Source organism: Macaca nemestrina, chromosome 4 (genome assembly GCF_043159975.1).
Source record: "Macaca nemestrina isolate mMacNem1 chromosome 4, mMacNem.hap1, whole genome shotgun sequence".
NCBI classification, from domain to species: domain Eukaryota; kingdom Metazoa; phylum Chordata; class Mammalia; order Primates; family Cercopithecidae; genus Macaca; species Macaca nemestrina.
The window spans coordinates 89,021,217-89,043,944 of NC_092128.1; the positions used below are offsets into that span (position 1 = coordinate 89,021,217).

The following is a 22,728-nucleotide window of genomic DNA, read 5'->3' on the forward strand; positions in this document are numbered from 1 at the left end:
TATGGTACATTTCTTTTGTGGGATACTACCTCCATAAAACAGGTTGTCTATCAAAACGTTAAACATTATTGTTTCTGTAAAAAGTTAGGCTATAAACTTACATAATCATCTGTTTTTAATATGTATGTGTATACATACGTAGTATATTATTTCTTGGTGAAAAAAGAGTAGGAGGAAAAATGCTAAATTATTAGTCATGGTTGCTTTTGGCAATATGATTACATTTTATGTGTACCTTCGGAGTAATTATTGAGAAGATGCCTTCTTTTTCTTTGGTCTTTTGACAAGCTAAATAAAACCAACAGAAAACCAGCCAACTCTGAGTGAATTTTATATCATCATTGGAAATGGATTTTTTCATTTTTTAATGAAAAGAAAAATAACAAGTTAAAATGTTCCCATTAATTTTATTGTTCGATTCTGTTGTAACATTGTTAATTTGCAAAAATAAATTTAGCATTAAAATTGATTCTGTATGCTAAACATAGCCTGGAAAAAATATTCAGGGTATTTGGTAACTACTATATGGAAGTTTCTTAAAATGTAGATGAAATGATTTCTACGAAGTTTGTCTGTGTTGCAAATGTTGCAGTGTAATATTGATTGTTTTTCACTGTTATTCCTTATGATTATCTCATGGTAATGCTTTTTCGTAGAACCTGTAATTAGGGAAGAAAACATAGATGTTGCAAGTGTACAGTGTGTGATTTTAAAAGAATCACCTGTTTTCTATTAGAGAGATAATGTGGCTATATACCTGTACGTATATATACTCTAAGTATCAATTTGTATATTGAAGTGAGATTGTACAGGAGCTTTTTGTGAAATACTCCCAGCTGTCTTGCCTAAGCACACATTAGATACATACATTTTAGAAGGATCTACAACTTAGAACATTAGTGGTTCCCAGTTTTCCCTCCACACCATCATGTTGGACTGAATAGCCCTTGTGATATATGTATTCAGGCTGCCATATGTTTCAGTAAGAGCAAACATCTGGTACCAGTTTCCCACTTGCTTTCCTTGATCCAGCTGTATAGACTAACTTTGAATCTTAGAAATGCTGCAGTCTTCCATTTCATGCATCCCTCAGCACGAAGCACATTTTTTTCACCCGAATTCCTATATTTTTATTAAGCCTTAGTTTGAAAGCACTTCTTCTAGATGGGCATTTTGTGATGCCTTCTTCCTTGGATGCTAAGTTGTGCTCCTGACACCCCACGCTTCCTTTGCCAACAGCATTTTAATACAGGATGGAGAACCCTCCTTTGATACCTGCCTTCTGCAGGAGTGTATAAGCTTCTGTGAGGGCAAAAATTAGGCGTGTCCTATTCACTACAGTATCTCGGGCATCTGACAAAGTGCCCACAACGTTGATAGCATTTAGTCAGTGAATGCATGCATAAATGAAGGAAGGAATCATAGTTCCAACATCTTTGGGAGGAAAGAGTTAGAAGCATCAAAAATTAATTCTCAAATAATCAAGATTAGTACAATATTTGTTGAACAATAACAGCCATCGAAAGTGCATTCATCACCAATGTACTGATTTGGAAATGTGAAATTTTGGAAATGTGAATTTTAGTAATATCATAGATTATTATGGAATGACAGTATTTCAAATGTTTATGTTTTATAGGATGAATTCTAACTATACTAGCAATTATAGTATTAATGGTTGTATAAAATATTTTCCTGTTAAAAGAAACTTGTTTCTGAATCTTACCAGTTTTGCATAGGTGCTTTTCTATTTGGAAAGCAGCACATCATTCAGCCTCCTGAACATATTTAGACCTTGTAAGTATAATTAACTCTTTCTTGACAGGGACATATTTAAGATTTTTTAAAAAATACATATATAGTGTGTTGTAGCAAAACTTTTTTAAGAAGGAGTCAGTAGGATGTAGGGATAATTTTTTTCTACAGTAAATATTTCCAGACCCTTTAATATGAGCTTGACTTTAAAAAATATGTTTTTAATGTTTTCTTTCTTGGTTTTAGCTTTCTCTTCTTTCTGTTGCCTGAAAGCTGCCTTGTACAAAATTTTCTTCCCATTCTTTAGACAGCTTCTTTTGAAATAGGTCTCTAGAATTGTGGGAAATTCTTTCCTGCATTCTTCTTATATATTAATCTTAGCTCAATTGAATTAAAACAAAACAATACCTAATAGTATGCTTATAGTTTACCATCATTATATAATTTTATTTCTCATTTAAATGTCAGAATGTTTTCTGGAGAAAGGGATGATTAAGTAGTTTGTCATTCATTCATTTATTTATAATCAATATATGAATAAGGAACAGTAAATTTAAAATGTATAATGAGATGTGTATACAAGGATCAAGAAGATATATTTCCATAGTTAAAAAACACAATGGAAGCTCTCTCTAACACTAGCTATCAAAATAAAAGAAACCTAGGAGTGGGCCAATCAAAGATGCAAAATATCTTCATGTACAAAAATGATTTTTAATGAAAATTGTTTAAGAAGATTTAAATAAATGGAGAAGTACTATTTTTATGGATTGGAGAAGTCAGTGTTATAAATTTGCTAATTCTTTTCAAATTGGGCTATGGGTTCAGTAAAATTCTAATCAAGACCTTAACAAATTTTTAAATAGAATTTGACAAGCTAATTCTCAAATTTATCTAGAAGAGTAAAGGTCTAAGAAAAGAAAAGACAAATTTGAGGAGAAAAAATGAAGTGGGAAGAATGGCATTATAAGATACCTAGATGATGACGACGACTACTTCTCCTTCTCCTTCTCCTCCTTTTCCTTCTCCTACTTCTCCTTCTCCTTCTCCTTCTCCTTCTCCTTCTCCTTCTCCTTCTCCTTCTCCTTCACCTCCTCCTCCTCCTCCTCCTCCTCCTCCTTCTTTTTTTTTTTTTTTTTCAAGACATGATGTCTGTTGCCCAGTCTGGAGTGCAGTGGCAACATCATAGCTCACTGCAGCATCAAATTCCTGGACTCAAGCTAGCTATCCTCCCACCTCAGCCTCCTGAGTAGCTAGGACTACAGGCACGCCACACAATGCCTGGCTAATTGTTAAACTTTTTTTTTTTTTTTTTTTTTTTTTTTTTTTTTTTTTTTTTTTTTTTTTTTTTTAGATTTAGGGTGTCGCTTTTTGCCCAGACTGGTCCTGAACTCCTAGCTTCAGGTGATTCTCCCTACTTTGCCTCCCAAAGTGCTGGGAGTACAGGTGTGAGCCACTGCAGCCAGCCTAGACTTCTTATAAAATCATAAGGTATATTGTGTATAGCAAAATAGACCAGACAGGAGAGCCAGAAAGGACCAATTTATACATAATATATACATATCTGAAAGAGGTGTCATTGTTGATCAGTGGGAAAGGGATGAGTCACTTAGTAAATGGTGCTGGGACAGAAGTTTGAAATTGTATCTTTACCTTATGAAAGCACAAAAGCAATTCCAGATAAATTACAAATTTAAATTGGAAATGGAAATTGGAGGATATTTGTGTGATATAGGGAAAGAGAGTATTTTCTAAATAATATTTTTAAAAGCACTAATCTCAAAGAAAGGGATTACAATTATGAACAAAAATGATGAACATTAAATATAACAAAGAATTAGCATTCAGAATACCAAAAATAATATGAGTAACACAGTGGAAGACAGGACAAATAAGAATAGTTAATCCTAAAATGAAACCCAAATGGCTACTAACCAGCCAAAATAAGGATTAGGGAAATGCAAATCAAAACTACAGTGTTATACAATTTTGTACATCTATCATATTGACAAAATTGTAAAGTTCAATGTCACCAGGTGTTAGTGAAGATATGGAGCAGTAGGAAACTTCATAATTCCGAGGAGTGTAAATTGGTGACAACTGGGAGAAAATTTCACGTATATATATGTGGTAAAGTTTCCATATTTTATAAGGACCCAGAAATTCTACTGGGAAGTATAATCCCTAGAGATACCTTCTCATATGTCTAAAAGAGACATGTACAGGAATCTTTATTCAGGATTGATTGTAATATTAAAAAATTAGAATCAAACTGAATAGCCATTGTATTAGTTCATTTTCTGTTGCTCTAACAGATTATCTGAGGCTGGGTAATTTATTTTTAAAAATAGTTTTATTTGGCTTGCAATTCAAGTGGCTGGAATACTGTCTGCATCCGGTGAGGGCCTCATGCTGCTTCAGCTCATGGTGGAAAACAGAAGGGGAGCAGGCGTGTGCATAGATCATGTGGTGAGAGAGAATGCAAGAGAGCAAATCAGAGGAAGTCAAGCTCTTTTTAACAACCTGCTCTCAGTGGAATAAATCCATCCTTACAGGGCCAAGAACTCACTCACCCCCAAGAGAAGGCATTAATCTATTCATGAAGGATCCACCCCTATGGCCTAAACACCTTCCGGTAAGCCCTACCTCCCAACACTGCCACATCAGAGACCAAATTTCCATATGAGTTTGGGTGGGGACAAACCACATCCCAACTGTAGCAGCCATCAGTAGGAAAATGGATAAGTAATTTGAGATATTTTTATGCAATGGAATGTTATGTAGGTATGGGAAAGAATGAACTAGGGATTGACATATTGTCATGGATAAATATCAAAAATATGTTTAGGAAAAATAAGTTGCAGAAAATTATACTTTATCATTTGTATAAAGCTTAAACTGTGCATAACACTGCTATATATTCCTTAAGGTTATGTACATAGGAAATAAAACACAAAGACATGCTTCAGAATGATAAATTCTGAATTTTAGAGCAGATTATTTGTGGGGAGGGATGCAGTGAAGCTTCCAGTATATTTGTAATATATTTCTTGGGGTTGGGGACTGTGAATGCCATTTATGTGACAATAGCCCCAAATTTGTATGTCTAGCCCAGGTAGCTTTCCTGAATTTTAGGCATGTATATCCAGATGATCTGATAGCCTTCTGGAATGGCCAGACTGAATTGCTAGCATTTCAGCAAAATTGCTGTACACACAGGCTTTCCCATATCAGGTAAGGACACTTACTTCTAATTGCTCAGGCCAGAAACTTTTGAAAAATCATTGAATGTTGTCTTTTCCACATGCCCTAAATTCAGTCAGAAACTCCTCTTGTCTGTACCTTCAGTACATAAGCAGAGGCCTGTTACTCCTTCTCGCTTTACAGCTACCCCCACAGATCTATATCATCACAATCTTTTGCTTAGGTTTTCAAAATAGCTTCCTAATTGGCCTCTCAACTTTCACCCCAGAAACTCTTCCCAGCCCAACCATTTATTCCTAACACAGCTCCCAGAATGGTCCCGTTAAGTATGAATCATGTTGTATGACTCTTTTTCTCAAAGCCCAGCAGTGGCTCCCTATTTCTCTTCCAGAAAAAGCCAAAGTCTCACAAGGCCTCAAAGGCACTGTGTGGTATGGTCCTTGCCATCAGTCTCACTTGATTCTTTTCACTCTTGCCTTCATTGAACTGCTGCAGTTGCAAGAGCCTCCTTGATGTTCACTGGACCTGCCTAAAGTGCTCCCACCAGACATATTTTACCCTTGAGCTTTTCTCTCAATCTGCATGGTCAAGTACCTTTATGGGCTTGTTTACATGGCCTTTCCCTTGTTCGGGTGTTTTCTCAGAAGTCACCATACCACTGAGCCCTTCACTAGCCACTCTATTTAAGATTGTAACACTCTCATTCCATGCTTTGTTTTTGTTTATAGCACTTACTATTTTCTAACATACCTGTCATTTCCCTCTGTTTAGTGTACACTCTTTATTATCTGCTTCCCATGATAAAACAAAGTTTGCAAAAGCCAGGATTTTTGTTTGTCTTACCCACGAGCGTATCCCCAGCACCCTGAAGAGTACAGGTATAGTAGACCCTCGATAAACATATGTTTAGTAAATGAATGAATGAATGAATGAATATGCAACTGTTTATTATGTTATTCTGTGTGTCTATAATGTAACAATTTAAAGAAAGCTGTCCAGTTGAGAAAGATGCCATGGTTCAGTGGTAGATACTAAAAATAATTGCAAACATAGTATACATTTTTATCAGATTTTATATCTATTCTTATACTATAGCTTGACTCCATTTTTAACCTGTATGAAACTAGGAATGGAATTAATGGCAGGCCAGGTGTGCACATTGAATAGGTAGCTCAGAGTAATGGAGGATAAGGCAAGAGGGAGCTTTCCCAAGAGCGAGTGTGGTATTGATACAGTATTTCCTTTATAATTCCCTTTAAACTCTTATATAGAACCTTAGAAAAACACAAAATTCTTATTTTCTACAAATACTTTTGAATGTCTTGCCTAATGCATTCAGTTTGTGTCAGCTTCTTGATATTATTTTAACACATCTTTCTGTAATTGTTTTTTAAGTGTGGCACTCGAGTTTTCAGGAGTGTTCTGAGCTGTGATTGATCATCATACATGCATTTTGAATAGGGACATCTGTCTCTGCAGCATATTATATCTCTTGACATGCCATTTCTCAGCTTGACAGAGCACCTCTAGAGGGCATAGGTTTTAATAAGAGAGAATATGTGACTTTTTTTTTTCTTCCATAGACAGTGAGTGGTGTTACATTTTATAATGAAATAATGATCAGTTGAAGTGACAGCTTACCCAATTTGCCTTTCTTGGTGAGCCAAATATAAAACTAGAAATAAAGCTTATTCATTTTAGCCTTTCTAATATTTACTTCAAAAACATTTTAATAGGACAATATTTACTAAATAAGTTTTCTTGTATTCATAGTTGACAGTGACAAAAAATGGCTTCTTTGTCTTTTTCTCCTAAATTTTTCTTTTTTTATCCTTATCATTTTTTCATACCTAAATTTTCTTGCATCCTTTTATATTAGCAAATTGCCTCTAATTTTGAAACATATAGTATATTAATCTGATTCGAAATTTACTTTGATATTATTTTTACCAGTCATTCAGTAATCATAGATAGTTACATTGTTTAAGAAGAAAAACACAGGTACAAAGCTAAATGAATGAGCTTTGTGTGGACTCTGCCCTAGAGGAGACCGAAGTTTAGTGTGAGAAGGAGACAGAAATGATAACAAAATGTGTGCACTCCAGAAGAAGTAGGAATAATAGCCTGTGGCACTGAAGAAACAGTGACAAGCTCTGCTTGGATGGTGGACACTGGCCAAGTGGTCAAGTTGGGAGAGAAGGCAACGGATCCATGTCTTAAAAAGTGAATGAGCATTTACCAGCAAAAAGGAGGTGAGATGGGGCAGACAAGCAGAGCAGCAGGTGCAAATTGAAGAGTGGAAGGTTTTGACCTGTTGAAAGAAAGATGAAAATTACTTGTACCTGGAGTAGTATGTGTGCAGGGTCAGAGGAGGAGGATGACAGATGAAGCTGGAGAAGTAAAATTTTTATTTACACATAGAACTTATAGTTCTTTTCTTCCATTTTGATATTGTCTGCCTGACCCTAGTATCTTATTTTATACCCATGACTGCAAATATCTCCCAGTCATTTGAAAGAAGACTTACTGGAAGTCATTTTCCTACCTCATTTTCTCATTTCCTGACAACTTCTTTCAATTGTCTTGATTAATTTCCAAATATGGGAATATTTGCAGTTACCATGGTCAAAGATTTTATTAAAAAGTCTTACCTCTGATTCAACTAAATGGTTAGCCAATTTACTAATTAATAGGAAATGCTTTATAGTTATAGTTAATTAACATGTTAATAGTTTAAATAAAATTGATTGATTCTTCTCTTTGCTTGGTTAATTTAACTATCCCAGAGAGCAAGTTTTAAAAAAACTTATTATCATGTAGCTTTATGCAACTAATTACTGTTAGTCCTTTTCCATGTCTATGTCATTGCACTTGCTGCTTCAGCTAGTGACATCTGAACCTTCACTTCACTAGCAACATCATACAAAGAAGAAGCAGCACCATCTTGAACTTCCATAGAGATCTCTTCCCTTCTGAAGTATTTTAAAATATCATTACTTAACCAGCTATGTTCCACTTCTGGATATTTTGGTAAATTCTCCCAGCATTTAGAAGCCACATATCACCCCTTTCAGTTGCAAGAAATTGACCTTTTCTATCAGAACACTGTGATCTGTGAAATGGGTATTCAGTGACTTTAGAACATGTCAAGAAATTAGCTTCATGTCTAGAGTCTGCCTAAGCAGTTCAAAGGTGAGATTTGTTATTTCACATTTAGCAATGATTTAAAAACAAAAACGTACACTTTGAATGGAGTGCTTTATTAAAATAACGGAAGAACATGGTAGAGGAAGAACTCCCCGGGAAGAGTTTAAATAGTATAAATAGCTTTGCTGAGAGAGCAACAAAGTTCTGTATTGTGCTGTTGCCACAGCAGCACCAATAATTCAAAACAAGGAAATGGAGTCTCATATTTAATATAATACAGACTTTTCCCTAGAACTTCTGTGGTCTAGGGTTTTTCAGGGATTGGCATGTTTATCTACATATGTCTAAATTTAGACATGCCTTTTATGTAACATGGTAAAAGAGAAGTACTTAAAATTCTATATGATGCAGTTATTTCTTAAACATTTTTTGTTTTAAATTGACTAAACTATCAGGAATTTTCTGTGCTGAAGTCAATGCCCCAGGACATTGTGAATTTGTGCATATGAAGAGAGACATAATCTCTTATGCATCCCACATTTGATTTTAAAACATCACTTTGAAAGGTATGAAGGGGTGTTCAGTAATTCAAGGAAGAAAAATAATTTTTTTTTCCTATTGAATATTCTATTGAACATTCTATAACAAGAGTATTCTCTGCTGTGGAAGTGGGTACTCTGTTCTGAAAGTCAGGATCTGGAAATTCAGAAACACAGATATGGAAGCTTGGGGAATTTTAAAGTCAACTTTGTATGTCATTTTGGAAATAAATTAGAAAGATATTGGACCAATCTCAGGCATGGACACAATTCAATTCATCATTCAATAAAGCACAACTAAATCTCCACCAAATAACAAAATCCAATCATAATAAAAGCACACTTTCAAAGAAATGTTTGACTGTAGCAAACTGTTTTTTATTAAACGTACTTGACACAACACAAGGACATGGCAGTGTGTTTTCGACTTTCAGATTTTTGTTGTCCCAATATTAGTTACTTCATCTTGCTGCCTGCCTGGCTTTTCCACCACCAATATTATCCTTGTTCTTACTAAAGAGTAAATTTGCAGGCAAGTTTGATTGTTATGGGATAAGAATAAATGAAAGGGTTAGGGAAATTTTCATACTTTGATCTTTTCTACCCAGTGACCTCACGATGAAGATAATGCAAAAAATTGGTCAGATATATATCTAGTATGAATGTGTGTTTGCATTTAATTTTTTTTTTTTTTTTTGAGACAGTTTCGCTCTTGTCGCCCAGGCTGGAGTGCAGTGGCACGATCTTGGCTCACTGCAACCTCTGCCTCCCGGGTTCAAGCGATTCTCCTGCCTCAGCCTCCTGAGTAGCTGGGACTACAGGCACCTGCCGCCACACCCGGCTAATTTTTGTATTTTTAGTAGAAACGGGGTTTCACCATGTTGGCTAGGCTGGTTTTAAACTCCTGACCTCGTGATCCAACCACCTCAGCCTCCCAAAGTGCTGGGATTACAGGTGTGAGCCACTGTGCCTGGCCCTTTTACTCATTTAATAAGGACAAATATTGCCTAGAAACTAGTTCCAAAGAGGCCTAATTCATTTTTTTGGTGTAATTTGGCCAAATATTATTTCTTGCATGAAAGCTTTATTAAGGAATTATGATATAATTTTTCATTTATCTCTTCTGGCTAGTGTTGAAAGGGGAATTCTGAGTGTTGAAAGGGGAATTCTTAGAGATGTAAAAAATAACTGAATTACCCTTAAAAAGATTGAAAAGTTAAAAGGCAAATAAAAACAAAATGAAAATATACTTATCCATTCAGCAAATATTTAAGGACCTACATCAGTTACGTTTCTAGGCACTGGAAATAAAATGAATATTGAAAAAGACAGAATAGGTTCATGAGACTTATGTATAATCAGTATTTAAAGAGGGAATTTGGGCCAGGCACAGTGGCTCACACATGTAATCTGAGCACTTTGGGAGGCCAAGGCGGAAGGATCGCTTGAGCTCAGGAGTTTGAGACCATCCTGGATAACATAGTGTGACCCCATCTCTACAAAAAAATTAAACAGTAGCAGCTGGGTGCAGTGGCTCATGCCTGTAATCCCAGCACTTTGGGAGGCCAAGGTGGGAGGATCACGAGGTCAGGAGTTCGAGACCAGCCTTACCAACATGATGAAACCCCATCTCTACTAAAAAATACAAAAATTAGCTGGGCATGTTGCTGTGCACCTGTAATCCCAGCTACTCAGGAGGCTGAGGCAGGAGAATCACTGGAACCCAGGAGGCGGAGGTCGCAGTGAGCCGAGATCGCTCCATTGCACTCTAGCCTGCGCGACAGAGCGAGACTCTGTGTCTCAAAAAAAAAAAAAAAAAATTAGTTGGACATGTTGGCATGCACTTGTAGTCCTAACTACTTAGGAGGCTGAGACAGGAGGCTCACTTGAGCCCAGGAGGTCGAGGTGGCAGTGAACCGTGATCGTGCCACTATATTCAGCCTGGGTGACAGAATGAGACCCTGTCTCAAAAAAATAAATAAATAAAAATAAAAATAAAAAAGAGGAGACTTGGATAATAAAATAACCTATCAAGATGGTCTAATATTGTTATGACTTCTTCCATTTAATCATTTATTTAGGCATTACTTATCATGAGCACATCAACATTTTTGTCTGCCCTTTTCTTCTTTGTGCACTTAATGTTATCTTTTCCAGTTTCTCAAAAGGAATAACATTTAAAGAATTAAATGAACCTCACGTGTCATTTGAAAACAGAAACAGGATTATCCATTCCAGGCCTCTGTTTTATTTTCCTCTTCCCCTCTCCTTGACACTTTATTTTTGGGCAGATGTGCCTGAGGAAGACTTAGTGTAAGATGATACAAGGTACAAGGTGGAACAGAGCTTAGTTTGTGAGTCTGAGAAGGGATGATACAAGGTGGAATAGAGCTTAGTTTGTGAGTCTGAAGCAGAATCAGGCAGTGATACACAGTATGTTTCCTAGAGGATAATAAACTTTCTATATGATGACCTTGTTTTATCGTGGTATTAGTAAGCATCAAAACTATTCACTGACTTCTATTCATATATTTTCGCAAGAGGAGGAAAATACTGCATGGGTTTTGCAGCCAGTCTTCCTGTTCAGATTTACTGTGCTTAAGTACTCAATTTGAGAGAGAGAGAGAGGTTGACAAAGGATTCCATGACTTCTAGTCTTCAAATGATCAAAACTGAGGACCTGGTGAAGGTTTCAGGAAACCACTTCTTTAATTGATTCTCTTTCCATGTAAAATGTATTTCAAAGGATAATAGCCTACGGTTTGACTCCAAAGCTTCAGTGTAGATGAGAAATTCTTCTGGCTGAACTGTATAGCTAATGCTCAATTACCTTAGCTTCTATTGAACCATATTCTAAACACCTTCCTTTGTAACCATCACCTTGTGCAGAAGTCTGTATTTTTAGCCTTTAAGCAGAGCTCAAGCACTGTATTTAGACATCTGACTTGAAGACTAAAATTTGCTCAGTGAGCAGAACAAATGTTCAGAAAATAACATTTCAAGGTTAGAGTTAGTGTCCTGAATAAAATCCCTTTTCTCCTTTTTCTCCGTATTGAATATAACATAAATAATGTACCCTGACTGACTTTTAAGATTAAAAATCAGAGAATAACAGTGAACTTGGAAAGGGAAGAGAGCATAATTAAAAATTGAAGGGGCTTCTGTTGAACAATTGTTTGCCTGAAACTAAGTACACATTTTATTCTTGACTCAATAGGATTATGAATCGTAAAAGGATTTTTTAAACTATATAGTAAAGCTTTTAGAAAAAGGGCCTGAATAAGCCTGTAGCTACTGTAAAAAATATTGAAAGAAACATACACACACAGAATCATCATAATATCCTTCTTAGTATGAGGAAGAAAAAACTAAATATTGTTTATTGCTAGTAGTTACAGTAATTGTATTTATCAGTTTTTGACTGTTTACAATGCGTTAGTCACTGTGCAAGGCCCTGTATATAATAAACCTAATTTAATGTTCACAGCAATTCTATGGAATAGGTATTATAAATCCCATTTTGTAAATGAGAAATAAAGTCCAGAAAGTTTAATAACATTCTAAAGATTGTATGATTAGTAAATGGAAGTATATTGTGAATATTTCTCAAGAAAATCTCAAAATGGTGCCCAAGACTCCCTGTCCTTGAGAAATAAAAACATTTTACTTCTTAGGAGAAATAGATGAGAGTGATACATTGTGATTATTATTGTTAAACAGCACAATGCAAGGTCCCAGGACCCTTTTCTGAAAGGGAAACGACATATTTGCACAAAGGGAAAGTGATTATCACTTGCTGAGCATTCCCTTAAGAATTCTGCTCACTTGGATTATGTGTACTTTGGTGAAGAATTTATCCCCATGTGTTCCATGAGGCAAAAGGATGTTGTACTTGCACTTCACAATGCATCCATACCAATCCCCTGGGGGAAAAGTAATAAATGAGTCTGGGTACTGCCTTCTCTTGGCCTCATGGTTGATGTTGTAATCTTCACTCTGTACAGCCAGTCACTGTGTGAACAGAACTAGCTAGAGCTCAGGACTATTTGACTGATTAAAGATTCCCACTGTTAAAATTAGGGCTGAAAGAAATGTTGGAAATTCTGAATATTTTTTAGGTCCTGCATTTGAAAGGTAATAAATGGGGCATATGAAACTCTTTGACCTTTTTCTGGTTCTCAGTGCCTTGAAATTTCTATCTCAATTTTTTAGATACTCAACACTCTAACCCAGCAAGGGGAGATATTTCATAGTAGGGCATAGTAATAATATAAGAAGAGTGTATTAGTCCGTTTTCACACTGCTATAAAGAACTACTTGAGACTGGGCAATTTAGGAAGAAAAGAGGTTTCACTGACTCACAGTTCTGAAGGCTCAACAGAAAGCCTGACTGGGAGGCCTCAGGAAACTTACAATTATGGTGGAAGGCAACGAGGAAACAAGCAGCTTCTTCACATGGTGGCGGGAGGGAGCAAAGGGGGAAGTGCCACACACTTTCAAACAACCAGATCTCCTGAGAACTCACTCACAATCACGAGAACAGCCAGGGGGAAGTCCACCCCCATAATCCAATCACCTCTTACCAGGCCCCTCCACCGATATGTGAGGATTACAATTCAAGATGAGATTTAGGTGGGGACACAGAGCCAAACCATATCAAAGAGATTGAGTAAAGCAAAGGTGAATTAGAGATTTGTTTTAAATGTAGTGGAATACCAAGTTTATGTAGCAGAAAGTATAACAGTGGTATGGCTATTATTTGGTGAACCGATTATCATTCTTTTTTGCATAATAGGTTGTGAGTACACATGGCCCAATGGTGTCTTAATTCTTCATTTGAAATTCTAAAGGTTTGCGTTTCATTTTTGTTAAGCATGTTGCATTACTCTAAAACAGATTTTAAAAGAAAGATACTGAAATATAATTCCACATAGTTACTGAGTCACTGACTTTTTCAGAACTCTTATAGGTAATCACCCTTATTTATAGATGGGAAACATTCAACTGCAGAATTAAATGATTTGCTCGAAAGGAAACAGGAATAAATGGCAGAATCAACCACCTAATACTTTGGATTTTTGGAAAGTATTAAAAATAAACAAATCAAAACAACAAAGTTCTCCATTTCTTTGTTTGTGGAGTATTCTCCCCTCTGGCCCCAGCGAAATAAAAAGTCAGAAAGGAGATCCTCTGGAAATTAAACCAATGTGTTTAAAGTTAAACCCTGCCTCATGTCACTTGTACAGTTTACACAACATTCGTATCCTTAAGTGCTACCTTAATTTTGTGAATGTGAGCATAAAGAAGTCCAGGAGGCCACCAAATTGTTCTCACTGGCTTTTTGTGTAGTGTAGGATAATGAGGCAATTTTTGCTTTGTCTATATATATTTTGTGTATTACTTGATTTTATGATCATATGTTATTTGTATGACTTTACCTTTAAAGTCAATACAAACAATTATAAATGTAATTTGGTATTTACAACACACATACACACACACACACACATTTTTTTTTTCATTAAACATTAGGCAAATGGTGGTTACGTGAAACATGAAACTCTGGGACTACTTCTGTTTCACAGGTTCAGATCCTGTGTCCTGACTTTTGGTCTGAAAAATATAGGCTTGGTTAATGTATTCAATTGTGTACTTTTACCCAATTCTCCATTACCTCCTATTTCATCTTCCACCATAGTAACTTTAGACAAGAAAAGTATGTTTGAAGATTACCACGGGTTAACTACCTGTATTCCGTTATGAAATCTTTGTATGTAGTGTTAGTCTTTGGTTTTGTGGTCAGGATCGACTATAATCTATTCTGATTCTTGATTTGTCAAATGTGAGACCTTGGCCAATTTATCTAATCTTTGGGTAAATTAGTCTCTCCATGTGTAAATTAAGTATGAGAAAACTTAACCTTTAGGGTTGTTGTGAAAACTAAAAGAGCTCCAATTTGTCCAGTGCTTGGTTTTATAGGGACTAGATACAGGCAGATTTCTTTCTTCTTCATTTGATTTCAATCCAACACTCAATGTTACTGTTGTCCCAGGTAAAATTTTAAATATTCATTTTGCTATAAATCAGACATGATTTTCAGCACTCTGTTTTAAAAAGTAATGTGATTTCTTGTGGAATAACTAAAATAAGGACCCACTGACAGTTGTTTCCACATTAAAGTGAGGTGGATTTCACCCTAAAGCTTCTGAGTTGCCAGGTAAGCTTCACTTTATCAAGGAGAAAAATTAAAATCTACTGAACCAAAGTAAAATGAAATAAAATTCCAGAAGCTAAAGGACAAGTAAAGGACACAGTCTTCACACTCTGGGCTTTTCTTTTGGTCTTTTTTCCATTGACTGTGGGATAAAATTTGGGGGAAATTGTGAGGGTGTGAATGGCAAGTGTATGTTTGAGTTCTAAGACTTGGGTCATAATACCAAGTCATAATGTGTATTTTTCTATCCCCTCTCTTACTCAATGTTGTTCATTTTTTAGTGTTATTCAATATTTTCAGTATCATGATTTGTAGAAGTTTTTATCATAATTTCTTTTATTATTTTCCTTATATTGGGAATATACACCATTTACAGTTATTCAGTGACACTTTAAAGTAGCAGTGTGATGGACATTCATTTACATAAATTGCCATCCACATCCTTGATTTTTTTTTTGTTTGGAAATGATTCCTAGAAATAGAATCACTCTTAAGGAGTGTGAATGTTTTAAAAGATTCTTGATATAGTGTGACATTTTTTTTCCCTGGGAAAGGTGTACCAATTTACACTCCTACCAGCAGTGTTTTTCACATCATGTGCTTGTCGTCATCTATTAGCATCAATGATAGGTAAAAATGTTAATGTGTCATAATTTATATTTATTTGCTTCCCAGTGAAGTTGAGTATTATGTTTTATGTTTACTAGAGAAGATGGGGACACCGGAATGCTCCTTCTTTTCAGCAAGTATATATTTAGACACATTGTGTTCCAGTGGTAGTTTTTCTCATTTATTTAAATATAGGTCAATAAGCAAAATCTTGGCTGCAAACAATCATCTTAGCACTAAATTTAGTCAAGTGTCAAAGGCATTTTAAAGACACTAAATTTGGGATGCATCTCAGAAAAACATACTACATGATACTATGCTGATGAGATTTTCTTTTTATGGTAGGCAATTGGTAATTTTGTTGTTTACCCTGGGTTCCCCCACAATGTTGAACTAGCAACTTTCAAACCTGCATACATCTGCTTTTGTAGTCAAAATTGAAAGATACAATTGAAAGGAAAGATTTAGTTCACAAACTGTATAATCTTCTGATTCTGCAGAATTGAAATGAACAAACTTGAACACATATTTAAGAACGCAAGCTCTAGTCAGCATATAACTTAAGACCAGAAAAAGGTTGAATTTCCTTTCAAAATAAGCACCATGCATGACCGTGCTTCCTAAGAAAAAAAGAAAAGGTAATATCTCTAAAAATTGTATCATCGTTATTTTCATACCGGTTACCATGGTTCAATTAGTCCCTCTCTATACAGTCTAGTGGTACATTTTTCTAAATTGTGAAAATTCAATAATAATTACAGAATGTATAGTGTATATAAATGTGTGTTTTAAGTGGTCTTATGTATGATATTTCAAGATGTAAGCTTATTTTTCAGGATGTTGTGTTTTGGTACCTAGGAGGGTCAGCTTTGAATCATTTCTAGTTACATATTTCTAATTTGGGGGAAAATCAGTTTTTATAGGAATAAAATGAGGTCCAAGTCTTCAGCAGAGTGAAGGAGAAGACTGAATTATAAAAAGAGACTTTAAAGCTTTAGAGGAAGTTAATAAAATAATTTTATTGAATTCCATCATGACTCAGCTTCTAATATTAATTTCGTAAATAGGAAAAAGGTAATTAAATTACTAAAGCACCTTCATTTTAAAGGTTAACTTTATTATTATTGCTCATAGGAAAGTTTATTTTTTACCACTTTTAGAACCTAGGTCTTTTTAAATTGACGCACAATTCATTTGAGTGCTTTCTATGACGCGCAGTGAGACCTGCATCCTTCCTGTGTGGGCTCTGACTATCTAATACAAGAGATAATATAATGACTTACATATCTAGAACACAAGGTAATGATTCCATTACCTGGGCATATCCCTTTTCGGATTTGCAGACAGTTTAATTTTTACATCTGATCTTTAACCAGTGCTTGAGATGAAACAGAACTGGGTATTTGAAAGGAATTTAATTTGTTTTACCCATTTTAATGGTAGTTTTTTCTGAGTGTATTTAAAGAGCTTTTTATAACTACCATCTTCCAATTTTAAAAATGGAAATATATTTTCTATTGCTTATTTTTTTATGGCAAAGCCTTATGTATTTATTTTAGAAAAATTAGAAAATACTGCAAAGAAAAAAGAAAAATGAAAAAATAATAGATAATTCTAATTAACATGTTGGCAGATACTCCAGTTTATTCTATATAATTCCTATATACAATAGGGGATCAAAGTACTTGTTACACTGAATACCATACTCTGACATTACATATTTTTGTTGTTATATGTTTTTGAATGAGCAACCAATAATCATGTTAGCCTGAAGACAAACTTTGTGTAGTTCAAAGAGTGTTTGCCAACTCTTTTTCAAAAAGGAGGTTTCACATAAAAATCCAGATGTCCACCTTCTCTTGATAAATGGGGGTTCTGTGCTGCTGGGGCTGACTCCTGGTTGGCCACAGTTGAGAGCAGATGGCCACAGTTGGCCTTAGCCAGCAGGAGCATGCACTCTGCATTCAGCACATTCCTGTCCTGGTCTCCTTCACATCTTGATATGCCTACCTGACTCCCAAAACCAAATTGTTTGAAGGGCAGTAGTTTGTCTAGGATAGTGCTTTCAACAAGGCTCTACTGGCCCCTAAGGGAAGATTTGAAAGTGTTTTCTGGATGCCACAGTGCTTGGAGGGCACTATTGACATTTAGCGGACTGCTGTCCTGTTATGTGAGAGGCCGTCCTGGACCTGGAAGTTGTGTCCTGCATTTTCAGCAGTCCCTTTGGGTATTCATATAGGTGAAACACCTGTTTATAATTATTTGAGCCTAGAAACAAAATTGGTTGCACATATAAAAACTGCTTTAATTCGATTTTAGTATACATTGAATTTCCTAAGACTACAACTACTGTAAAATTTCAGGTAAAATTGTTCTTTGCTTTGGAAGGTTTACTGTGCATTGTTCACCATTAGGAAAACCATGTCATGACAACAAGGTGGCTATGGTATCTGAATAACCAACACAATGCAGCTCCATCAGTGTTCATTTGTAGCACCCTTGTTCAATATAACAAAAAGCAAAATTAACACTTCTTTAACATTTTTTATGAATAAGAAATAAATCTCAGATCTTATGAGAGAATATTAATGCTTCTTTGTGTGTTTTTCACTTTTACCATCTATAATTTGCCTTAGCATGTTATCTAGACTTCAGTTACTCTTATTTTCCTTTTATCACATACCTGTAAGCCTGATTTATTGTTTCTTATTCTAATACTAAATTTTAGCCTAATGTCCATGCAACCACTCACCCTCCAGTCTTTCACTTTCTTAACCTTCTTGAAAGTACTGGCTTCTTATTACTTCTCTTTAATTCATATTTACTTGTTGGTAGTAGAGTAGGCATCAGATAAGTTCCTTACTATGGAGGTTATGCTCATTCCTGGGGCACTTTATAATTAAAAAGAATATTATTATAGAGGTTGTTTGTATAAACTATGAGCTTTGTGTTAGGTTAGTAAAAGAGGCATTACAAAATACTTGTTTTTAAATGTGAAGCTTTGTACTTGAGCAGCTTAATGCTCTAGGTGAGCATAGAGAATATACATTGGTCCTAAAGAGGCTTGCAGGCTTCTAGAAAGACATTACATAGAAATAAGTTATGTCTAGACTGAGAGGATGATGAAATATGCTCCAGGATTTCAGAGAGGGGCAAGTAGGTATGTTTGAATGGGTGAGGAAGGCCTGTGGATAAAGCTGAGGAGGTGCCACCCGACCTAGATGCTTGGGGAAGCTGTTAAGAGTTTTGGAAAAGGGGACAATGAAGCAAAGTTCTCTCCCTTCTTTTTCACTTCCCCCCATTCTTTTTCTTCTAGAACTGTATCTTTTCTTCTTTCTTTCCTGAAGATGCAAAAGCTACAGATGTGAATGAGAGGGACTAAAGCCAGAGTCATGGCTGTGAAGTATTGATTTCAGGTATTTGTTCTTAAACTCAGACCAAATATAAAAAGATGACCTTGGGGGCTTAGAATTGTGCAGTTTTTGTTCTTCAAGAGAATTTATTGGAGAGATCTCAGAGTAAGGCCTTGCTTGTATTTTCCTTCAGCGTAGTACTTAGATTTTTATTTTCTTAGATCTAATTATAAAAGAGACTTAGGAGGTGGAAAATAAATTCAGTAAGTCTTCAAAGTTTTTCCTTTCTTTATTTTATAAGCTAAGTATCATTGAATTGGGGGAATACTAAGAAGGGTATCAGTGACAGAATCGCTAGTTTCCTCAACCTGCCTCAGCTTACCAAATTTAACTCGTTTTGTGAAACTATCACCACATGTAAATGTATGTAAAAAATAAGAATTTCTTTGAAGAAACGTTTTCTTAGCCAATCAAAAGCAAGAGCTAATGAGGCCTCAGGATGATTTGGTTTTCAGACTTTTTTTTTTTTTTTTTCCAATGCCACAATGCTTAGATACGGTGGGAAAGGCACTTCGAAGTGAGTACTCCAGATTTAATTCAAATGCACCCATTTAAGTAGCTCAGAAAATTGCATAATCTAGGGTTCTGGAGTGACAGTGTTTTATATGTTGAAATCTTTTGGAGTGAGATTGAAACAGCAAAATCATTTTATTTCATTAAAAGCGGTCTCAGCCTCTTCTTTTTCCTTTCATTCACTGCAGGCTTTTCCATCTAGGAAACAATTCATAGCTGCTTCTTCAGAGGATGTCTAATTTTCCCTCATTCAGAGGGACACATTTGGTAGTTTGCCCTGTGTTTTAATTAGTAAGCTTCAGAGAAAGAGAGTCGTCGGAGCCAGGGCCCCCAGTTGTGGAAGTTTCTATATCCGGTAAATTGGATCCATTCCAGGGCAGAATCATTTATCAACAAATGAAACACCAGCCACTTCCCACACGTCCTCTGATTGCATTAAAAAAATCACTCCCCTTCCTACCCAAATTGAGTATGCTTACAGTATGGAGCTGACGAACATTCTCTTTCCTTCTTCTCCTCCTCCTCCTCCTCCTCCTCCTCCTCCTCATTCTGTTGAATTGCTGGTTTCTGTAATCTATTAGGCTTCTTATTAATAGTAATAAAATGTTCATTCATTAACTCTCTCATGCCTACATATCAGATATAGTCACTCTCTTTGCCCCTAAGTTATGCAGTCTTTATAAGGTTGTTCAGTAGCAGAGAAATGAGCTGGGAAAACTGATATTGCATCTGTAGCATCAGGTACTATTTAACCAGTGGGAGGGACTGATAAAATTAGCAAGTTGACTAACCACTTCCCTTCCTTGCGGCTCTTTAATATTATAACGGATACAGAAAAGTTCAGAAGGACTGAGCTACTTTGCGAAACCACAGCACACTTTGGCAAAGAGGGAATGCACAATAAAACGGGTAAGTTTCTTTCTTTTAACCTTTTAAGAGAACTGTGAAAAAGATAGTGGGGTAGACGTTTTTAAGTTTGACTCTGCAAATCGTCTTTAATTTGTAGGCTGTGGAAAGATAAACCTGTCATGAGGAGGGAAGCAAAACGTTTTTCCAATCAGTAGCAGCAATAACAACAAAAATTACATTGAGCAAAACATTCAACTCTGAGAATGCCTTTATTATTTCAGATAGATAAGACTAAAGTGTTTTTGGGAGAGGGTTCTTGAATTAGTAAAAATATTGATAAATAAGTTCCTGTACTCTGAGTTTTTGAAATTTAGCCTGGAATTGTCAGCAGGGGCATTATCTACTGAAGCTGAATGTCCATCTGGATCTTGAAACAGCTTAGTCTTCTATTGTCTTCTTTGTGGTTAAAATTTTTTGTTGCTTTTAACTCTTTTATTATCAAAAAGTTCAAACACAAGCAAAAATAGAGTGAATAGTGTAGAGATTTCCCATGCATCTATCACACGCCTTCAGTAGCTATAACTTCAGAGCCCAGGTTGTGTCATCCACACATCTGTGGTACATTCCCTCCTTCAATCTAGTTGAATTGCAGCATTTTGAAATACACTTATTGTGAACATTAAATAAAAGAGGCCTAGGATTTCCTAAAGGCTTATACCAGCTCAGCAATATAAGGTTTAGAGAAATATTATTATATAAAATTGAATTATGAGTCATAGAAAGCACAAATGAGTTTCCAGTGGTTGTTTCACCAGTGGGAGCAGGAGTAGGGGATGGTAGATATTAAGATTATAGTCTCTGGAGCCAAACTGTTTGGGGTCAAATTTTGGTTCCATCACAATCCAGTATCCTTAAGACAATTTCTTAACCTTTCTGTGTCTCAGTTTCCTCACCTGAAAATGAATACAATAGCACTGATCTGAGCATGAGGGATGATGAACCAGTGCGTGGCAAGACTCTGAAAATTGCTGGGAACATAGAATGCTCACTGTTAGCCTACAACTGTTGGTCAGAATTCTTAGAGTGATGGTAGGGTTGTGATTTGTCCAAGCAGAAAGCCAAAGGTTATATCTGAGCATATTGGGCTATCTTCTGACCATTGCTTTTCTCCTGATTATTTTATAATGCCAGGCTAGGAAAAGTCTCCATTGAGATGTCTTGCTTCCTTTTGCACCCTCTGAAAACTCCTTGCTCTTGCTTCAGTCCTCCCCTGCTCTGAATTAATTCTCTCTACAAACAAAAGGTATCTGAGCTTGTCTTGCCCACCCTCTCACTTTGAGGACAAGGGAGTAGAGATTTGTCTAAGCTCACAGAGCAAGGAGTAGATCTGATGGAAAAGACCCTGTCATGGGCTTTATGGACTCCTCTAATGTCTGTTTGAAGGGGCACTGCAGTTGGGTTTAGGAAACACTGTTGGGCCTGAGAGGCTGCCTCATGTCTGAGGCTCTTATGCATCCATCTCTGATGTAGAGGTCTTCCAGGGCTGCAAGTTACTCAGATACTTTTTTCATTGCTAATCAGAATAGTGAAATTCTGAGGATGGCAACAAATGGATGGTGAGGACCTTCCCTAAGCTATTTTTTCTATACTGTTCATCAAATAGTAATGGGTGTCATTTATTGAGCATTGACAATGCACGTGGCATGTGCTATGTGGTTTTCTTATTTACTCCTCCCTATATCCCTATGTAATATTTACTATTAATATCTTCATTTTATAGAAAATAAACTAAGGTACAGAGAAGCTAAGCTACTTACCCAGCTGATAAGAGACAGCCAGGATTTTGTTCCAAGTCTGTCTGACTTCTTAGGGCATTTGTCCACAAGAAATAGGTTTGTTCAAACATGTGCACTCGAAATGCATCTGTGGTTTTGCTCTTAGGCTTCCTGAAGATGAAAGTCGTCAGTATTCCTATAAAGCAAGCTGAATGGAAAGCCTTTTCTCTAGTAATAGTTTTCCCACAGTGAATTTTCATAATGCCTAATTACAAGCTGGAAATTTGTCATAAATCTTGACAAATACAGAGGCGGGTGGGGGTGGTGTGGAGTTACCACTGTAAAAAGTAAATATTGAACTGACAGGTAAAAAAAGATATGCTCTTTTAGTAAATTAACCATGCTTCAGTGGTGGATTTTGTTTTTAAGGCCATTTGTCTCTCTTGAGTTTTTATAGAGGAGGGTGAAATACATCTGAGTCAGTTTTTGAGAACATGCAGTGCTGTTGTAAAACAAATGATAAACACTGATGCGCTGCAGAAATAAAAGTTGGCTGAATCTTCTGGGAGGTGCTGAAGAGAACTGGGACATGCACAGTCAGACATTTTAGAAACCTGGAATTGACTTGAAGTGCTTTATCTTTTACATTACGGGTACAACTGCAAAAATAGAACTGAATGTGTGAATGAAGAGAGAGGTTAATTTCACAA

General features: G+C 35.9%; 1 protein-coding gene across 12 annotated transcripts in view; it reads left to right on the top strand.

Annotated features, from left to right (window-relative positions):
- Positions 1-22,728, top strand: part of LOC105475646 (histone deacetylase 9) — a 919,991-nt gene that overhangs the window by 186,000 nt on the left and 711,263 nt on the right. For 2 of the 12 annotated variants that reach the window (XM_071094030.1, XM_071094031.1), the window contains one exon: positions 4,311-4,390. The exons of 7 other annotated variants lie outside the window; for them this stretch is intronic. Coding sequence is in view for 2 of the 5 variants with exons in the window: in XM_071094027.1 (XP_070950128.1) it covers positions 20,288-20,303 (16 nt within the window). In the remaining 3 variants the exon portion in view is untranslated. Of the gene's footprint in view, positions 1-4,310; positions 4,391-17,043; positions 20,304-22,728 lie in introns of those variants that run through there. 3 more of the 12 variants (XM_071094027.1, XM_071094038.1, XM_071094026.1) reach the window with 3 other exon arrangements.